General features: G+C 39.3%; 1 protein-coding gene across 3 annotated transcripts in view; it reads left to right on the forward strand.

The window, feature by feature from the left end:
• The first annotated feature begins 2,040 nt into the window (after positions 1 to 2,040).
• The window catches only part of edc4 (enhancer of mRNA decapping 4), a 96,540-nt gene continuing 78,916 nt past the window's right edge, over positions 2,041 to 19,664 (forward strand). Inside the window, exons 1-8 of one of the 3 annotated variants that reach the window (XM_048605691.1) lie at positions 2,041 to 2,230; positions 8,314 to 8,470; positions 9,310 to 9,418; positions 11,986 to 12,085; positions 12,515 to 12,701; positions 14,730 to 14,874; positions 15,289 to 15,393; positions 16,373 to 16,482. In XM_048605691.1, the coding sequence (XP_048461648.1) occupies positions 2,140 to 2,230; positions 8,314 to 8,470; positions 9,310 to 9,418; positions 11,986 to 12,085; positions 12,515 to 12,701; positions 14,730 to 14,874; positions 15,289 to 15,393; positions 16,373 to 16,482 (1,004 nt within the window). In that variant the 5' untranslated portion in view covers positions 2,041 to 2,139. The remainder of the gene's footprint in view (positions 2,231 to 8,313; positions 8,471 to 9,309; positions 9,419 to 11,985; positions 12,086 to 12,514; positions 12,702 to 14,729; positions 14,875 to 15,288; positions 15,394 to 16,372; positions 16,483 to 19,664) is intronic. The other 2 variants (XM_048605689.1, XM_048605690.1) reach the window with 2 other exon arrangements.

A 19,664-nucleotide genomic window follows, 5' to 3' on the forward strand; every position in this document is an offset into this window, starting at 1 on the left:
AAACCAACAGTAAATATCTGGAACAGAAACAGAAATTGCTGGAGAAAAAAAAAAAGAAAATCGCAAGATCTGGCCATGTCTGTGCAGGGAAAGCAGAATGATCCTTTTTCAGAATTGATAGCATCTGGAGAAAAGTACTCCATCTTCTTCCTCAACCAAGGATTTCCCACCACTGTGGTTGACGGTGCCCTTAGCCAGGTCAGACCCATCACCTGCACTTCTGCCAACTCCCTTCTCTTCCCTCCCACATCCACACTAGGGTCCCCCAATCTCTACTTTCCATCTCACTGGCCTCTGCATCCAAAGCATCATAAGCAGACATTTCTACCAGCTACAGCAGGTTGGCACTACCAGACACACATTCCCCTCCCATCCCCTCCCTTGTCAGCATTCCCCAGGGACAGTTCCCTCTGGGACACCCTCTCATGGAATCACAGAACTTGCAATGCTTGTCTGTTTACCTACAATTTCCTCACTATTCTAGGCCCTGGACACCCCTTCCAGGTGAAGCAGCAATTTACCTGCACTTCACTCAAATCTAGTCGACTGTATTCAGTGCTCACAATGCAGTCTCCTCTACATCGGGGAGATGAAATGCAAGCAAGGTGACCGCTTTGTAGACCATCTATGTTCTGTCCGTAAAAAATGACCATAAGCTTCCTGTTACCTCCCACTTCAACACATCATTGTGTTTTCATGCTAACGTTCTGTTTCAGCTGCTGCCGTTCTCCAGCAAGGCTCGGCACAAGCTGGACGAACAGCATCTCATTTTCCATGTGTGACTTCGCAGCCTTCTGGACTCGATATTGAGTTCAATAATTTTAGAACCTAAACACCTCCATCCTTATCTTTCAGCACAGCCAACTTATTTTTACACACACACAGTCTCCATTACCAGCTATCTAGCTTTTCTTCTTCCCTGGCTGACTATCAACAATCTATTTGTACCTCTCTCTGGGATCTTTCTCCATCTTCCTGATTACCTTAAATTTATCCACGTGTCTTGTTGTACCATCTTTAATAATAGCCTTAAGCATTTTCCCTATGATAAATGTTATGTTAATTGGCCTGTAATTTCAAGTTTCCTGCTTCCCTTTTTTGACGAATGGAGTTAGACTACTTATTTTTCAATCTAAAGAAACCTTCCCTGAATCGAATGAGTTTTGGGAAATTAAAACCAATGCATCAATTGTTTCATTGGCTACTTCTTTTTGCTTTGTTAACTCTTTTTAAATATCTGAAGAAACTTTTTCTATCTGTTTATATATTTTGGGTAAATTCCTTTAATGATCTATTTTCCCCCTCCTTATTGATGTTTTCAGATTTCAATTGTCCTGCACTAAACAGGAAAAAAAATCCGAATAAAACTGCGGATGCTGGAAATCTGAAACAAAAAGAGAAAGTGCTCGAAAAGCTCAGCAGGTCTGGTAGCATCTGTGGAGCGAAATCAGAGTTAACGTTTGGGGTTCGGTGACCTTTCCTCAGAACTGTTCAAAACAGCAACTTCTGTTTTTGTTATATTGTCCTGCATTGTGTTCCGACTTGAGAGCATATTGAACCGTCCCAAAAACAGGACACGTTCACAACTCAAAGCTGCCACTATTCTGTGCTTTCTGGAATAAGCCCTCAAATGTTTGGTCCTGCATTTCTATAGACCCATCCCTTAACCTAAATTAGCATTCCATTTCACACCGTATGATTTTTTTCTGCAACATATTTCCCCTTTCTTCGTGAAACTTACACATGCATCCATTGGTACATCATCATATCAGGCATGAATGAACCTTGTTCTTCATTATCACTGGAAAAGGTTTAAAAATACACAAGTTGTTAATCGTTTTCTCAAAATAAAACAGGGCTTTCCAGAGCTTCTTTATTTAAAAAAAAACTACTCCGAGGTGTAAGTTATTTTTTTTCTCCCTTTCCTCTATTATTCATTCTCAGGATTTAGGAGTACAAAATTATTTAGTGATGAGGTGCGTCGTATTGTTCCAGGACGGTCTGTTGTGCTGGGGTCCGGCAGTCGGAGGGAGAGTTTGTGATCACACCGGAAGGGACCTGTTTGTCCGTGGCACTGCCGACTGTTTGGCGGGGTGGCTGCGTGCGCATCGCTCTGGTTTTCGGGCCACCGCCGCCGCAATGGCGTCGCCACTGAGCCAGGCGTCTAAGATGGATATTGAGAATGCTACACAGCACCTGCGGGATATGCTAAAGCTGGACCGGGTCTCCGGTAAGTATAGAGCCCGGGCCGCTTTGTTTAAAGGCTGCGTGAAGCCCTGGAGGCGGCTGGCATACCGGGGCTGGGAGGCGGCTACCCGGGAGTCCTGGAGGTTGGGTGGAGCGAATCGCTTTAAACCGGAGTCCAGGCCTCGGTTACCGGGACCTCCACCGTAGGTTGGCTGTCTCCTGAGGGCACTGCTTTTCCCTACGCGGGGATTAGTTACTCAGATGGTTCTCTCAGAGTCGGGGAACTGCTACCGGCCCGTTGTCCGTGTCGTAGGGTTGGCTGCTCGAATGTAGTAGTTCCAGAGGGTGGTGTCTTTGCTGATGCCAGGTATGACTTGCGGATGCTGGAAATATGAAACAATAAACGAAATTGCTGGAGAAATTCAGCAGGTCTGGTAGTGTCTGTGCAGAGAAAGCAGAGTTAACGTTTCGGGTGTAGTGACCCTCCTTTGGAACCAATTTGTTTTTGTTGTTGAATATGTTTCACTGGTCAGACAGTCGACTTTCAATTTCGTTACTTTGAATAACACTGTTTATCGCAGTCTAACGTGCAGGCAGAAATTTCTGACTTGATTGTTTTGACAGCTTGTAGTTAAGTTCAGATGTGGATGCACTGACAGTCAACGTTTGTTGGCTTTATTCTTAAAGGAGCCAAGAAACTAGTTGTGTTGATAATTTGGCCTGCTTGATCATAACCTGTATCAAGACTTTTTAATTTGAATTGATGCTGTAAATTATCTTCTGAATCCCCTTCCTGTTCAATTATAATGGTAGAAAGTATTGCTTAGTTCAGATCAACACAATGTGTTATTAAACTAATACAGAATTATGTTGACAGACCCTCTTGAGTTTTTTCTTCTGATATTCTCATGCTTCATCAAGTTTAATTTTGACTTGGTTGAAAGTGTTTATAAACGGTGATGGTTTGCTTAATATTTGCAAGCTTGCAATCTTTTTCATTTTATATAGTGTGTTATGTACATGAAAATGAACCTGTCATTCTAAGTCAGTTTACGTTATATGTTATGAAATTAATGTCTTTTCTGGAAAGAAACTTTTTAAAACTTGTGCGGTAAAAAGAACTTCAATGTTTCATGACTACTGAGCATACTAACCCTATAGGTATACATTTTGTTGTGGTACATATCATGGCTTTCAAGGTTCAAGGATAAAAACCTTCAGTTCATAATTTGTTTCAAAAGGCTGAGGGGTGACCTTAGAGGTTTATAATATCATGAGGGGGATGGAAGGGGTGAATAGTCAAGGTCTTTTCCCCAGGTGGGGAGTCCAAAACTAGAGGGCATAGGTTAAAGGTGAGAGGGGAAAGATTTGAAAGGGACCTGAGGGTCAACCTTTTCATGCAGAGGGTGGTGCATATATGGAATGAGCTGCCAGAGGAAGTGGTGGAGGCTGGTACGATTACAAAATTTAAAAGGTACCTGGATGTGTATATGAATAGGAAGGGTTTAGAGGGATATGGGCCAAATGCTGGCAAATGGGACTAGATTTATTTAGGATATCTGATTGGCATGGATGAGTTGGACTGAAGGGTCTGTTTCCATGCTGTACAGCTCTATGATGCTATAATAATGGATCTTGCATGCCAGCCAGTCTGGTATTGACAGGAATGTCAAATACGTGAACATCTCTAACCCTGGAGTGTTGTCAAATTCTATGTTTTGAGATTTGACAAGCTGCAGATTTAGTGCAGCACCATTCTAACACTTCTGCATAAGTGTTTGTGCTTATAGATTAACCACATGCATAAGTCCAGTTACAAATACATTGAAGGTAAAACCAGGGCTTGCATTTCTAACCTAACTGTCCCTTTCCTGATTAGAGTAGAATATGATAGGCTGTTGGGTCTGTTGTACCGTGTTTCATTCTGCATCAGTACACACATACTGGTGGGTGAAAATATTGTTAGTTTAAAATGTTGCTTGTCTCTAATGTAACTGGATGATCTTGTTGTTATCACATTACTGTTAGTATAATTTTGCTGAGCGTACACTGGCTACTGTGTTTCTTGTATTACAGCAGTGACCACACTTTTTTTACTCTGACTGTATCTCGGTAAAATTATTCATTTTGGTGTCTTTGGCTGCAAAATTGCTGCCAGCATTTGTGACTTCAGTCCCTCCTGAGTGTAAATGACTGCTCTGAGCCTCTGCCTTCATGCGATAAGTCACCATCTTTTCCAGAACAACAGACCAAACTAACGAGTGCTCTCTTTTGGGTAATATTCCACAATCAAGGGATGAATTTTCCAAAGTTTCAGTGAAGGAATCTAGCCACTTTGAGATGCTAAAAGGCTCGAAGAGTTATTTTCCAATAAACGAGGGCTAAATATTTGTTTAACAGGTGGACTTTCTGAAAACATTAATCTCTGTAATGTGGATGATTGTGGGTATCTGAATGAAACGAGTTACCTCATCATAATACAGTAAGACTAATTCATGATGGGATGGTTCCACTGCTAATGTCATAAAGCTTGCCACAGGATAAAACACTGATGAAACAGTTTTTCCAACAGTTAGGAAAGCCACCATGGTGTAATATTTGGTAGTGTTTTTATGCTGATTGATCTAAACTGCAGTAAACTTTTTTTTGGCACAGTTGACCAACTTCAAGCTATCAGAAATAACCCTTTAATCTCAACACAAATTAGCCTTGAAAAGAGACATCACAAGCCCCTCATCTTACAACTCAACTATTTTCTTAGAAATCCAAGGTAGAATAATCTTACCTGGTTACTTTATTTGGGGACTTAAAAGGGACAGGCTTGCTTGCTTGGGACACTATGACTATACATAAGAAATTAGTTGATAACTTGGTATAAACAGTTTAAATGTTGTCAGCTGTTGAGGTAAACGAAGGGGTATGAATGAATCTCTTAGAAATTGTGAATTGTGTGCTCAGTTCTTTAATAAACTTCTTTATTATTAAGGATTTATGTTGTGTCTCAAGTCTTCTATATTGCTAACTTTTGAATCCCAGTGTCTCTTTGCTGGAGAGTTGCATTATTGAAGAGAAATTCCTGGATCCTTGCAATATATTGGATATTATAAATTGCCTGAAACTTAGTTGGAGAATGGTAATAATCTAAGTTTGTTTCATTCCATAGGGAAGAATTAAGCCAGATCTTCAGACCCATTCCATGTCTTATTCCATTTGGCTTTCTTAATCTTAAGTTGAGTGAGATGATTAGGGAAAAATCCTGGATCCAGATGGTCTCATTAAGGAGCTAGAATTTATAACCTCCCAGATCTCTTTACTTGGCCAAACAATCAATCTCACTGGGGCAGCATTACCTTCCAGAATGTTGCAAATGTGGTCTGTCCTATCCAATATGTTAGGCCACTCAAATCCTGAGTCGGATGGAAATTTGGCTTGCAGGTGACAATACCTTCCGTATAAAAGCTCTTCCATATAACTGCATGCTGTACTCAGCATTTGTATTGTTCAACTCTGTTGTTCTAACACTTTGTCCTTGTATGAAAATATCATCCTCTTTCAGATTTCTTCTCTTTAATGTCTACCAACCCAGCAAACGTCCTGATTTCTTGGCTAAGGTCTGCTCTTAGCCACAGCAAACTCAGTTTACATCTTGGTGATTTCACCTCACCTCACCTCACCTAGCTTGCCAGGTCTTTTCTCCTGTCTTGTATTTGATCACTTAATAGGAATAAAATAAAGCTCAAATAGTCTATGCAGCCTGCAAAGTCTGTCCTATCATTCAGTGCGATCATGGCTAAATTATGTCTGAACTGCATTAACCCCCGTTGTGACATATTAAGAAGGTTGATACCATCCGGGACAAAGCAATCTGCATGATCAGTTCCCCATCCTCCCCCTTCAGCATTCACTGTCTTCACAACCAACTCACAATGGCAGCAGAGTGTACCATCTGCTCAAGATGCACCGCAGTAACTCATCAAGGCTCCTTTGACAATATCTTCCAGACCCATCATCTTAGAAGGACAACGTCAGTAGATACCTAGGAAAACTGCAATGCAGTTCCTATCCAAGCCAAGCACCATGCTAACTTGGAAGTATATTGTTATTCCTTCACTGTTGATGGGTCGAAACCATGGAACTCCCTTATTAACAACAAAGGATGTCATTGCACCCCCAGGACTTCAGATCCAAACAGCTCACCACTTGGGCAATTAGGGACAGGCAGTAAATGCTGGCTTAATCAACGACACCCACTCCTCATGAATAAAAGAAAAATTACTTATTTCCCATGGTGAAGGAGATGCTATTGATCTCAGATTTATAAATGAGCTGCCATCCTTTTTTGTCAAGTTTTCTACGTTTCTACCAGCCTTTGCCTGAAGGGTTTTCTAATCTCCTTTTGAATGGCCTGTGTCTGATTTTTAAAGTTATATCCCATTGTTCAAGACACTCATTGTGGAAAATGTTTCTCTACCTTTTAGTTCTAAAAATTCCTAAAGAAAGCTTTATCAAATCACCCACGAATCTTGTATATCTCTGGGCAAACAAGCCTAGCTTATGTAATCTTGCCTCATAGTCTAGCCGTTGGATCTCTGGTGTTTTTATGGGGAATGTTATCTTTCTATTGTGTCAAATTTAATTATCGTTGAGGTCATTTCTGGTCACTACTTTGTTTTTCCTCTCCTTTCAGTGCTTGGAAATACTTGCTCCCCAGCTCCCTCATTGATATATTTTGATCTTCTAAACAGCATTCCTAGCTCTTGTACCTTCAACTCGCAAGAACTTCATTTGGATAGCTGTTCCTTTGGCTTTGACTCCCCTATCTGTAACTTCAAATTAAAAGGCTGCTGACTTTAATATATTTTGCTCATATGTGGATTTTACCACAAGATAGCAGAACTGTTCAGACTATCTGAAGAAATCAATCCAGTTTGAGAATGGTAACAACAAAAACTTGAAAGCAGGGATGAGAAGTAGTGTAAGAAATGTGACGTGCTCAAATAAGAAGCATACCAGGTACAGACAGATGGATTTGATGTATGTGGCCAAGTGGAGTAGCTTTTCTGCCTCCTTGGAAGCCTCCTGTACCGGTTCTGTTTATATTGTTTTGCCAATTCTTCTCCATATTCCGTCTAGTTGTCATTACCTGCTGCCTCAATTCCCTTCTGACTGATGTCTCAAATAGTATTATTCCCATACAGCTGTTGATACATCTTCCTTTCCTCATGTTAGCTGTTATTGTCAGTAGTTCATTTTTCTCAGTTATTGTATATCTCCCTAAAACTGGCAACTTGTTCTCACAGAAACATGCTTTTTACGCTTTGCAAGTTGGTTCTTTCATCTGTAATTGCTTTTTCATCTCTGAAACCTTATTCGCGTTTCCAATGTCTAATGAATGTTTCTTTCTACCTTTCTAACCCTGATATTGGATGAGGGCAGCTGTAATAAATGCTATCTCATGACTGAATTATCCTCCTAATCTTTGATCTGTAGCACTGTCCTGCGGTTTTCATGCCAAGTGAAATTATCCTTATTTGGATTGACTCTTACCTGCTTTGTAATTCAGAGATTACTTATTTGCAGCAATGACATCTCTCTCTGCCCCTTGTTGTACCTCTGGAGTTTTGTTGAATTACTTTGCTTTTTATTCTTTGCAATTTACATCCTTTCCCCTAATAACATTATCCCCTTCCATGTGTATACTCTTCCCCCACCCAACTTAACACACTGAAATTGTTTGTGTTATTGGATTGCTTGCTCACCATCTGATTAGCCTTAAGTGAGCCACAGTCTTGTTCAGCTGAACAGAGTCAGGTTGTTGCAATTGTCTTCAGTCCTCCTGCAAATTCTATACCTTAGCTACCTATTTCATTGTAGAAATAACTGATCTTCCTCTTCTTAAAATGTCAATTTTTATTTGACAAAGTGTAGTGATGTTGCCATGGCTATGCTTTTATAATTTGTAATAAGTGAATTTTCAAAACTATTAATACATTCATATTTAGTTCCATGCTGTAACTGTAGCCATCTTAATTCAAGGCAGGTTTGCCATTTGTAAGAAATCGCAGCTTTCCTTACTTTGTGGCACAGATTTTTTTACACATTTAATGTAATTCCTTCTGTTTATAGAGTCAACAGTTGACAACCAAAAGAAACCTGCATCATACAATGGCGAATTGAATGGTTTGCTGGTTCCAGATCCCATTGCAGCTGGAGATGGGCCTATTCTCAGAGAATCAAACAGTACGAATTTGGACAAGCTGAACCTACAGCAAAATCAGGAAATGTACGAGTTGTGCTACTTTTAAAAAAAAATTATTGTTAAATGTATGATTTTCTGTTTGGAAGAAGTATCTTTTTAAATTAACATGCTTTAGTGTCATAGTCATAGAGTCGCACAGCCTGGAAACAGACCCTTTGGTCCAATCAGATTATGCCGAGCATAATATCAAACTAAACTATTCCCACCTGCTTGCTCTTGGCCCATATCCCTCCAAAACTTTCTTATTTATGTACTCATCCAAATGTCTTCCTCAGGAAGTTCATTCCACACGTGAACCGCCTTCTGTGCAAAAAATTTGCCTCTTGCATCTTTTTTAAATCTTTCTCCTCTTTTCTTAAAAATGTGTGCCCTAGTCTTGAAATCCTCCATCCTAAGGAGAATACAACTACCACTAACTCTACCTATACCCCTCATTATTTTTTAAACTTCTCTAAGCTCGCCTCTCAACCTCCTATGCTCCAGTGAAAAAAGTCCCAGCCCGTCCAGCCTTTCTTTTTTTCCAACTGCATCTCCTGTTCTTGCTCCAAAAAATGAGAGAGAAAACCCTGCTAGTGGGATGCACTAAAGACCTTTGTTTCACCTTTACTGGTGACTTCTCAGGTACACGAGTGCGTTATGTGTGGGTTTGATTCCAGTACTTTGCCACTTCCTATTCAGGAAAGATATTGCCCTTTCTGTGATCTATTAATCATGTGAGATAGCCAATCTTAAATCCAAATTAAAATTCTGCCAATCTGTGGAGAATTTTCTTAATGTGTAATTCAATGCACTGTGCCAGTGAGCAACATGCTAGTTTTTAAACGATACTGGCCTGCACTGATATTTTGATTGTCTTTCTCCAGATACCTAACAGGTGATGACAGTTCAAATTGTGTTATAACTGCCAAAGAAGTGGAAATAGTGGCAAGCAACGATTCTAGCATCAGTAATAAGGCCAGGGGTAGCAACAAGGTAAAAAAAAGACTAAAAATTTCTAAGTAAATGTTATTCATTAGGCCTATACTTGGCTTATGTTAGTACTTGTTTTCTGTTATGAAATTGTGTGCTTGCATTTGGAGTTGATATCAATTTTTCACCTCAGAAAAGCATTTTTACTTGCCCCGGAAGCTGATGCCTGGGAACAAGCAGGCAACGTCACCAAGATGATGTATGAGAGTTTTAAGACATGCTCGCTCAGAGCAGACTGTGCAAGTAATTGTTGCAATGAGGGAATTTCGTGTTGGTGAAAAACTGGCGCAAGAGTTGATGAAGCAATCTTCTCTAAAGGGTGCTCAAGATCAAATATGCCATGAGAACAAGAACTAGCCATTGGCCTGATCTCTAGAAGCATGTATTATCATAGGTCCTCAAATTGTCAGAACAGTTTCATCATCACTGCAAATGCAATAGATATTTTTGCACTTAAGTGGGTCAAATCAAACCCTGAATCCAGCAAAGATTTTAGAGCAGCACCTTGTTGCTGTAGAGCCTAGAGTTGCAACAGAAGACCAAGATTTTTGATGCCACCAGTAAGCCTCAACACTAAAATTACCAATTTCGGTGATTCTTCATGCAGACAGTGGCAAAATAACACATAGCCATTAACTCACATCAGCAATATGGATTAAATGCCCAGCTACTCGGGTGTGGAGTGGAAAGGTTCAAAAATATTTCTTGTGAAAACCAGTGGACATAACAAGATATGGCAGGTAGCAGAATGATTAAGATGTTTGTTATAAAAATGTACAAAAAACCATACTAAAAATGGAGGAATTTCATGTGCATGTCTGTGACAGCTGTTGGATGGTTGTAGATGGAGTGAAGTTGTGGAATTGATAGTGTGTAGAGCAGGTGTTCTGTGAACTATGCAAAAGATGCAGTTATAAGTGTGAGATGAGTTCAGATCCTATATTGCCAATAAAATCAAGGGGGAGCCGTGAAGAATAACATCCAAATTGCAGATGTACAAGGTATCGAACATTCATTGTTCAATCTTTGGAGGTGTTCTTTGGTAAGCCATTGAAGGGATACGTTTATGGTGAGTGGAATAAATCTAGGTACCCAAGGTATGAGTATTGACCATCATTGGGAGTTGTAAACTTTGAGACATCAACAGCACCTGTTGATCTAGATTGCTGCCTGGGAGATGAATTTTTTTTCTTGCATTTGCTACCCTAATGGATCACTCTTTCCAGTGTCATGATTGGCTGTTAAGTTGAGCTAATTGGGGGCTTCCTTGGACATGCATGGAATGGAGAAGGCAGTTTATGCAGTGCGGTGAATGGCAGGACTGATCTTGGATCATTGACAAGGCTGCATTATGTGCAAATGCATAATTCTTATTCCAAAGTACCATCCTTTGTCTGGAACGGGTTGCCAGAGGTAGTGGTAGAAGTGAGCACAATTTTATCATTTCTGAAACATTTAAACATGTACATGGATGGGGTAGATATGGAGGGATATGGACAAAATGCAGGCAAATGGGACTAATTTAATTGTGAAAACAGGACAGCATTGACAAGTTGGTCCGAAGAGCCTATTTCCATGCTGTAGACCTCTATGACTCTGGAAGGATTTTTTGAGGCTTCAAAGATCATTTATATGCTATGATATATAATCTTCTGAAGTTAGAAGAATGGAATAAAATGTCTTTTTCACAAATGATATCACTTGCCATCAATTCAAGTCCCAGACGCTCATAGCCTGGTGTAATGTTTGTATTTTGGTATCTTCAATGCAATCATCCACCTAAAGCAATATTAATTTTACCTCCATTCAGCACAGCCTTGATTATAATTCAATATTTGTATTATTCTATGTAGTCTGAAAGAAAATAGTAAAACAAATTGAAGACAAACATTAAAATGCTTATCTTGATGTCTGATCACAATTTGAATAATCATCTGCAGAGATGGAGAATAGTGCTTTATAGTATTGCATGCCATTGTTAATTGCAGTTCCACTGTGACCACTATTGCATGTGAATTGCCCTGTTCGTGTTGCACCTTAAACTGGAGAATCTGCTATAGGAAGGTGCTTCATTTATGAATTACAATGAACTTGGAAGAAATGTTGATTGAATCCTAAGGCAGTTTGGTGTAGAAATAGATTTGTAAGTTTTATTTATTAAGATATTTTTATTTGCTCAATGTTGTTTAATTAGCGTCTTTATGTTCAATCTGAATTTTAGGGGAAGTGCTCATGCAAATAAAATATCTAAGTCAACATTTGAATGACACCATTTTTAAGTTTACTTAGATTATTGACCAAAAACAAGAATTTGGTCAAATTGCAATGTATTGCAACACAGTACTGTGAATTGAACCTCTCTTCCAGGTGTAGGTTTTTTGCCTCCGCTTTTGTTGAAGTGCAGGGTGTTTGTTAGTTTAATGATTGAAGAGATGGATGAGTATTGAGTTTTGTGATGATGGCTAAAAATAGGACAAGAAACATTGGAAGTCTGGCAAGTTGAAATTGAACAGTATTAAGTTTGGAAGGTTATTATAACAGACTGACTAAACGAGTATTCCATGTTTTAGGTAAAAATACAACCTGTGGCAAAGTATGAATGGGAGCAGAAGTACTACTATGGCAACCTCATAGCAGTGTCAAATCAGTATCTGGCGTATGTCATCAGAGGTGAGAATGATTATATCTAGCAGATGAACAATGCACAATTTCTGAAACTGCAGGTCTCACACTCTATATTTCAGTGGGAATATTTGGGACTGAAGAGATCTGAAGTTCCTTTGGAGCAAAGAAGAGCGCTGGTACCCCATGCTGCAGTTTTTAACAATTTTTGAATATTTGAATATTAGAGTAACAATGAGACAATTTGGAAAGATCCTAAAGTGCCTGTCTGTTAGCAGTTTTGAATCCATGTATGGTTTTAGTTGTGGATGAATTTAAAGCAATTTGCTTTGTACATTGTCATTAAATTTAAAAGTTAGTCAATGCAAAGTGAATTTTTTAGGACATTCAGTATTAATTCATAGATGGTATATGGTTGAAGAACTTTGATTTATACATTTACGTGGAAACTAAACATTTTTATTTTCCTCTGCCCAGGGGCTAATGGTGTTGGCATGGTACGTGTGTTGAGTGTTGGAATGGCTGAACGAACTTTGCTGAAAGGATTTACCGAGGGAGTTGCTGACTTGGGTTTTGCACATCTCAATTCCAATCAACTAGCATGCGTTGATGAAGCAGGCAACCTATTTGTCTGGCAACTGAATGAAGAAAGTGGGAAAATACAGTATCCTTGTATAGACAGTGAAAGTCTTAATTAAAATTTAGATAAAACATTGATCTGCTATACGTTGTTCAAAAGTTGATTATTATAACTATCTTGTAAACTTACTTCGGTAATAATTTGCAAGTAGATAAGTTTGGGAGAAGGATTCAGTGACAGCTAGGAAGCTCCGTTATTACATATGGAATATATTCAAATTCATGATCAAATGTGTGAAGATATGATTGAATTGTTCTATTTGAGAATAGATACCTGAACACACACTAGTGAAAGACAGTTGGGATGAATTTGTGTCTCTTAAGGCCATGGAGAGTGTTAATGGACTTAAGTACATTTCATACAGCCCACATGGATTTTAACAAGGAGTATGAGACGGTCCATCAAATATTAAGTTATGAGATTAATGAAATAAAATTACAACAAGCATATTATCAAAACCATAGCAATAAACTCAGGCAATGATTTAAAGTCTTATGCAAACTATATTGGTGCTGGGCCCGCTGCATTTCATCATTTTTATAAATGATTTGGATGTGAACAGAGGAGTTATGGTTAGTAAGTTTGCAGATTACACCAAAATTGGAGGTGTAGTGGACAGCGAAGAAGGTTACCTCAGAGTACGATGGGATCTTGATCAGATGGGCCAGTTGGCTGAGGAGTGGCAGTTGGAGTTTAATTTAGATAAATGTGAGGTGCTGCATTTTGAAAAGACAAATCAGGGCAGGACTTGTACACTTTGTTGTAAGGTCATGGGGAGTGTTGCTGAACAATGAGACCTTGGAGTCATAGGTAGATAGGGTAGTAAAGGTGGCGTTTGGTATGATTGCTTTTTTGGTCAGTGCATAGAGTAGAGGAGTTGGGAGGTCATGTTGTGGCTGTACAGGACATTGGTTAGGCTGCTGTTGGAATACTGTGTGCAATTCTGGTTTCCCTGCTATAGGAAGGATGTTGTGACACTTGAAAGGAATCGGAAAACATTTGCAAGGATGTTGCCAGGGTTGAAGGGTTTGAGCTTTGGGGGAGGCTGAATAGACTGGGGATATTTTCCCTGGAGCGTCGGAGACTGAGGGGTGACCTTTATAGAGGTTTATATAATCATGAGAGGTATGGATGGGTCAAATAGACAAGGCCTTTCCCCCAGGGTCGGGGTGTTTAAAACTAGAGGACATAGGTTTAATTTGAGAGGGGAAAGATTTAGAAGGGACTTAAGGGGCAGCTTTTTCACACACAGGGTGGTGCATATATGGAATGAGCTGCTAGAGGAATTGATGGAGGGTAGTACAATCACAACATTTAAAAGGCATCTGGATGGGCAGATGAGAGGAAGGGTTTAGAGGGATATGGGCGAAATGCTGGCAAGAAGGACTTGATTAATTTAGGATATCTGGTTGACATGGGCGAGTTGGACCGAAGGGACTGTTTCCATGCTGAATGTCTCTATGACTCTATATATTTGGTGGTCAGGGTGGACGCAAAAACTTCTATTCTTTGACTTTTTGCTGTTCAAGCTTCTCTTTGTCTCTGTTGTCTGGTTTCTAGTTTTCTCTGCCAGAAAGCCTTTTCTTGGGATGGTCTTTTCTAACCTGGCTCTTATCCATGTGGCCTTTGTGCCCTGTCATAGTTCATATGAGCAATGTGAGGAAAACAATGGTACCCAGAAGGCAAAGTTGATTTCATCAAGCATTTAGGTAACTTGAAATAACTTAGACTGTCTTAAGATTTAGAATGAACTGCTTGGAAGTTTGGTGGAAACAAATTCAGCAGGAACATTTAAAAGTGCATTGCATATTTTGCTGAGGGGAAAAATTGCAGGGAGCTTGGATTAGTTAGTAAGTTTTACTGGAGAGCAGACACAGTAGGCCAAATGGTCCCTGTATGTATTACATGTCTTGGTGAAATTGGAATGTCTGCCTGCTGTGAAATCCCGACTTTTTTTGTTTGCTATGTCTGGAATAAAAACTTGATATAGTTAATAGTTTAAATAAACACATGCTGTAATAAATAAAGCAGTTCCTATACTTGAACGTTCAGAGAAAAACTGATAGTGCACATCAAGAGACCTGAGGGAACACCTTTAAATGCAAACAGGAGGGTCATCTGGTGCCCTTTTATTCCTGAGGAAAATGATGAAAATGATGAAGGAAATCAAACGCTTGCTGTTTTACATGAAGATAGGGTAAGATACTTCGAAATTAGTAATATTAGGATTTTACTGGATCTTTTTGTAACCAAAGAAACTACTTACTCTCTCTGCACACTAACGGTTTTGAATCGGAGCATAAATGTCTTGATTAATCGAGATGAAACAGTAAGAATATTCTTTCTTTGCTGCTATCTCTCTTCCAGTTTGGTGTAACTTTTAGTAATTTGGGTTACCTGTTAACTGTTTACTAAGGAAGGAAAATTTTTAATGATGTTTAAATAGATAAGATCCAAATGAGTGATCTTGATATTCATGTTTCAGTATCTTGCCACATGATGTCTTTTTCCATTGAGTTGTTGGGAGAACTAAATTATTATTATTTGTGTTGGTTGATTAGTTTTCATTTCTTTGATGTTTTAAGTGCTTTCTACTTGTAACTTCGTACAGGCTGAAGTTTGGGATCTGGATATTCTAAGAAACAGTAATAGTGTTTGGCCCATTGAAGCAACTGATGTAAAAGAAGGCTTTATCATTGTGAAAGGGCACACAGCAGTAAGTATAGGTTTAATTGAAATCAAAACCTAAATTAAACATGTGCTTTATGTGTTCCTTGTTTAACGTTTTATAGTGCATGGTTTGAGTTTCTCCTGACTTTATTATGACTAATCACATTTGTCACATGCTTAGCAGTAGCAACTCTGCTTATAAAAACAAGAAAAGGCTGGTGCCCATGAATGGAGTACTTTTATTTGTATTTATTTTATATATTATCACATTTTGTTGTGAAAGATATCAAACCTTGTTTTGCCAGGCTTGATAAATGGCATTTCCTAGATGGTATTGAATACTTGGAAGTAGTTACAATAAAAGAAATCTCCGACTCCTTGCTCTTGGAATTGTTTTTCCTCGTAACAAAGACTACTTGCACGTATATATCACTTTTTAATAATATATATACTGCTGAGATATTTCTGATTTTGCAGACACACATTTTCATAGAATGATTTCTTGGTATCTAAAGAATCAGATGTCTGATTGTCCGGTCTTTGTGTTGCACTGAAGTAGGGACAGTAATACTCTTCCATTCACTGGGGTGGCTGATTTGCCATTGCACTCCATATGCTGACATATCTCTGGTTATCAGAAGTCTATCAATTTCAGACTTTAAATCTAACAAACTAATTGATGCAACTCTACTACTATTTGTATGTTATAAGTGATTGAATTTTTTTAAGGCTGTCTTTGATAGTTTCTTAATTGACAAGGGAGTCAAAGGATATTGAGGATAGGGTAGGAAAGTAGAGGCCACTGTCTGATCAGCCATAATCTCATCAACTGGCAGAGAAGGGTCAAGGGACTGAATAGCTTAGTCCTGACTTTTATTATGTGTTTGTATCCTCCCAGTGTTGTTTATCTTTGTGTCGTTAACAATGATGTTTGTCTTAATGGCTTTGAGCTTCCATATTGTATTAACTCTTGGAAATTGTAATGAATATCTGGTGAAACATTTCTAAATAGTGTTTTGTTTCAGCGGATCAGTGAGGGTGCATTATCTCCAGATGGAACAGTACTTGCAACTGCGAGCCATGATGGTTATGTGAAGTTCTGGCAGATCTACATAGAAGGGCAAGATCAACCGAGGTACTGATGTATAATTTTGGCTAAAGCTAGCTGATCATGTTTTTTTTTTAAACAGAGTCAGCTAATATAAATTTGGTTTTTTAAAAAAAAAACAACCCAGACAAACTGTTGTAAATAATTAAAGGGCAGATTGTGCAAAAAGAAAGGTCCTCTGTTTGAATAAATTTTGTTAATAAATCCATTGAGGTTTAATAGTGGCAAATCACGTTTTTAAACTTATTTTTAATATTTCTTATGCTTCTTGGAGTGTAAAATGCCAGTCAAATGTGAGCAAAATATGTCAGCATGGTTATGACATGAAAAATATTTTGATCCTATTGATTGAAATGGTGCCTCAACTATTGAGGAAAATTACGAGCAGAGCATTGTTCAAAGTTATTTGATACTGAAAATCAGTTTATTTTCATTATTGAAGAAAGCTCAGCCTTCATTTCTTTGCTGTAATGTCTGTACCTTAATAAAATGTCTTTGAGTTTTGGTTAAAAAAGACACATTTTGTCAAACCTTTTTGCCTTGCAGTCAGCAGGGCAATTTTCAAGGATCCCAATTTAAGATGAAAAAGAATATACTGTATGAGAGGAGAGTTCTGATTGGTTGACAAGTAGACTCTGAATGGTAGAAGTGTTCCATGGAGAATGCATCCATTAATGATGATTCACAGTTAACTACCAGGTTTTGTTTGAATTTAAACTAAGCAGATCAACTCTCGTGGTCAGAGCGTGCCCTGCAAAATGAATCGGTGAATAGTTATTGTGATAACTCCTTTTAAGGACCTTGGGAAATCACCTAATTAATCTACCTGTGGAGCTTGTTGAGTATCGGTTTCCTTGGTAACAATCACCTGCCCAGCTGGAACTCATCACCTGAATCCTTTGGGGGCTTTAGTTGGCCTCTTATGGCACAGTGGTAGTATCTCTACCCCTGGGCCGGGAGGCCTGGATTCAAGTCCCAGCAGCTCCAAATGTGTGTAATAACATATCAACAGTTGATTAGAAAAAAATGGGGACGCGAGTGGTGCAGTGGTAGCGTGTACCTCCCTCTGAGCCAGGAAGTGTGGGTTCAAGCCCCACCTGCTCCAGAGGTGTGAAATAACATCTCTGAACAGACTGATTTTAATAAAGCTGACCTGGTATAAGAAGAAATAAAGCTGACAAGGGCTTGTGGGGTATGCAGTCTCTGGGCCTGGAGGCCTAGGTCAAAGACCTATCTGCCCCAGAACTGTTACAGCTTGTCTGCACAGGTAATTTAACAAAAAAAAAGGGCCAGGATTTTGGGGAAATAAAAAGAAAAACTAAAGCTGACCCAGGGGCTCTAATAGTGTACTGGTAGTGCCCGTACCTTTGAACCTGGGTTCAAGTCCTACATTCTTGAGAGGTGAGTAATAATATTTGAACAGGTTGATTTGGAATGTATCTATAAACGTTACCTGGAGGGCTTTTCTAGGGCAGTAATAATGCTCCTACCTCTGGCCCAAAAGGTCCAGGTTCAAGCCCGACCTGCTCCAGAGGGGTGTAATAACAACCCCAAACAGGGTGATTTAAAAACAAGCAGAGCAGACCTGGGAGAGGCTCTTGTGAGTCATTGGTCGTGTCCCTACCTCTGAGCCACGACGCCTAGGTTCAAATCAAACTTGGCCCAGAAGTGTCGTAACTCAAAGCAGGTTGACGAAAAAATCTCATTAAAGCAGACCTGGTGCCTTTAGAGAGAGGTGGGCACTGTGCGGGATACAATGCTTTATTTCCCCTTCCAACTCCAGGTTGCTTTAGCCCGTTCCTGCTCTCCCTGCCCCTTCCCTGACTTTTGATGGTTTGCATTGCTCGTAACTGGCTTTTCATGTAAATATCTAATCAGCTGCATGGCTGGTATACTGATGGTCGTCACTAGTTTGAAAAAAAATGTCACAGTGATTTTGGTCGTGGGAAAAACGTTGTGTGTAAGAGCACTTCGGGATATATAAAAAATAAGGCAGACCCGGGATGGGTCTGCAGAGCTGTCTGTCTCAGGCTGGGGCTAGCCTATTACACCGTGAATCGTGACTCTGTCTGTCTTGATGTTCAACAATAAATGATGTTCCTTTCTAGTTGGGCTTCCTGAGTTATTACATTTATCGACTGTTTTGTAGAGTTGAAACAGGCAGGATGCATGTACTTGTTGTTTCTGTCCAGAAAAAACAGGGACCTGTATATTAATTATTTTTATAGCTCTGCACACACCTTTCAGAGTATGTCATTCTGAACCTGACTGACAATCCTGAATTGGTTGTCAGTGAAATTCTTCATTCTTAAACCCCCAGATGATTCGCAAATATCCAACAGCAGAATCAGGTTTAATGTTGGACAGTGTTATGCATTTTGCAAGCATGGGCTGATTGGGTACAATCAATACCTTGTTCTGAACAGCTGAAGGGATGTGTTATTTTCTGTGATTGTGCATTCTGTTGTATGTGTGTCCAACATGCATGGTGCCACACCAGCCCTGAATTCATATGCTATGTAACTAATTTGTGTCAAAAGCAGAATGTCTCTTTGGCTTGATGGCAGCATCCTGTTCATGGTGCATGCCGTTTGTGTTGCTACCGCTAGTAGCAGCTTGAAATAACTTGCTTCAATAATTGCTGAAACTTTTAAGATCCCTTAGAGCCCTTAGTCTGAGGTGGATGGGGTCCTTTTCAGGATCAAGCGTAACCGCCTTAGGACGTTTCATGAGTTTGGGCAGTGTAAAATAAGAAATGATCTGCTCAGCATAATGCTTTGAACAATCAGTCAACCTGCTTGGTTTAAAATTTTAATAAAGCCTGGCAGTTAACTGTTAATCAACATTAACAGATGCATTCTCCATGACAGCATTTCATTTAGAATCCACTTGCCAATGAATCCAGCCATCATCTCTCATGCATGAAAAGTGGTTTTCTTACTAAATTCATGCAAATTATCCTGGTGAGTGAGTGACAAAAAACTTTGACAAAGTGTCTTTTATTTTTTCAGAAATACTCAAGGTCTGTACTCCTGAACAACTCTTTAAATTTTAATTCTAGCAATCATGCCTTAGATCTGAGCGCAGCATGGGTATCATTTTAAGAACATTGGTTTCAGTTGTGGGATGAATGACCAATACAAATTAAATCATTTAGCTCAAGTAGCCTGCAGTGTGTCCTGTCTACTGTTTTTAGTTCAAGTTTAGTC

This window comes from Rhincodon typus, chromosome 15 (assembly GCF_021869965.1).
Source record: "Rhincodon typus isolate 14 chromosome 15, sRhiTyp1.1, whole genome shotgun sequence".
Taxonomy (NCBI): domain Eukaryota; kingdom Metazoa; phylum Chordata; class Chondrichthyes; order Orectolobiformes; family Rhincodontidae; genus Rhincodon; species Rhincodon typus.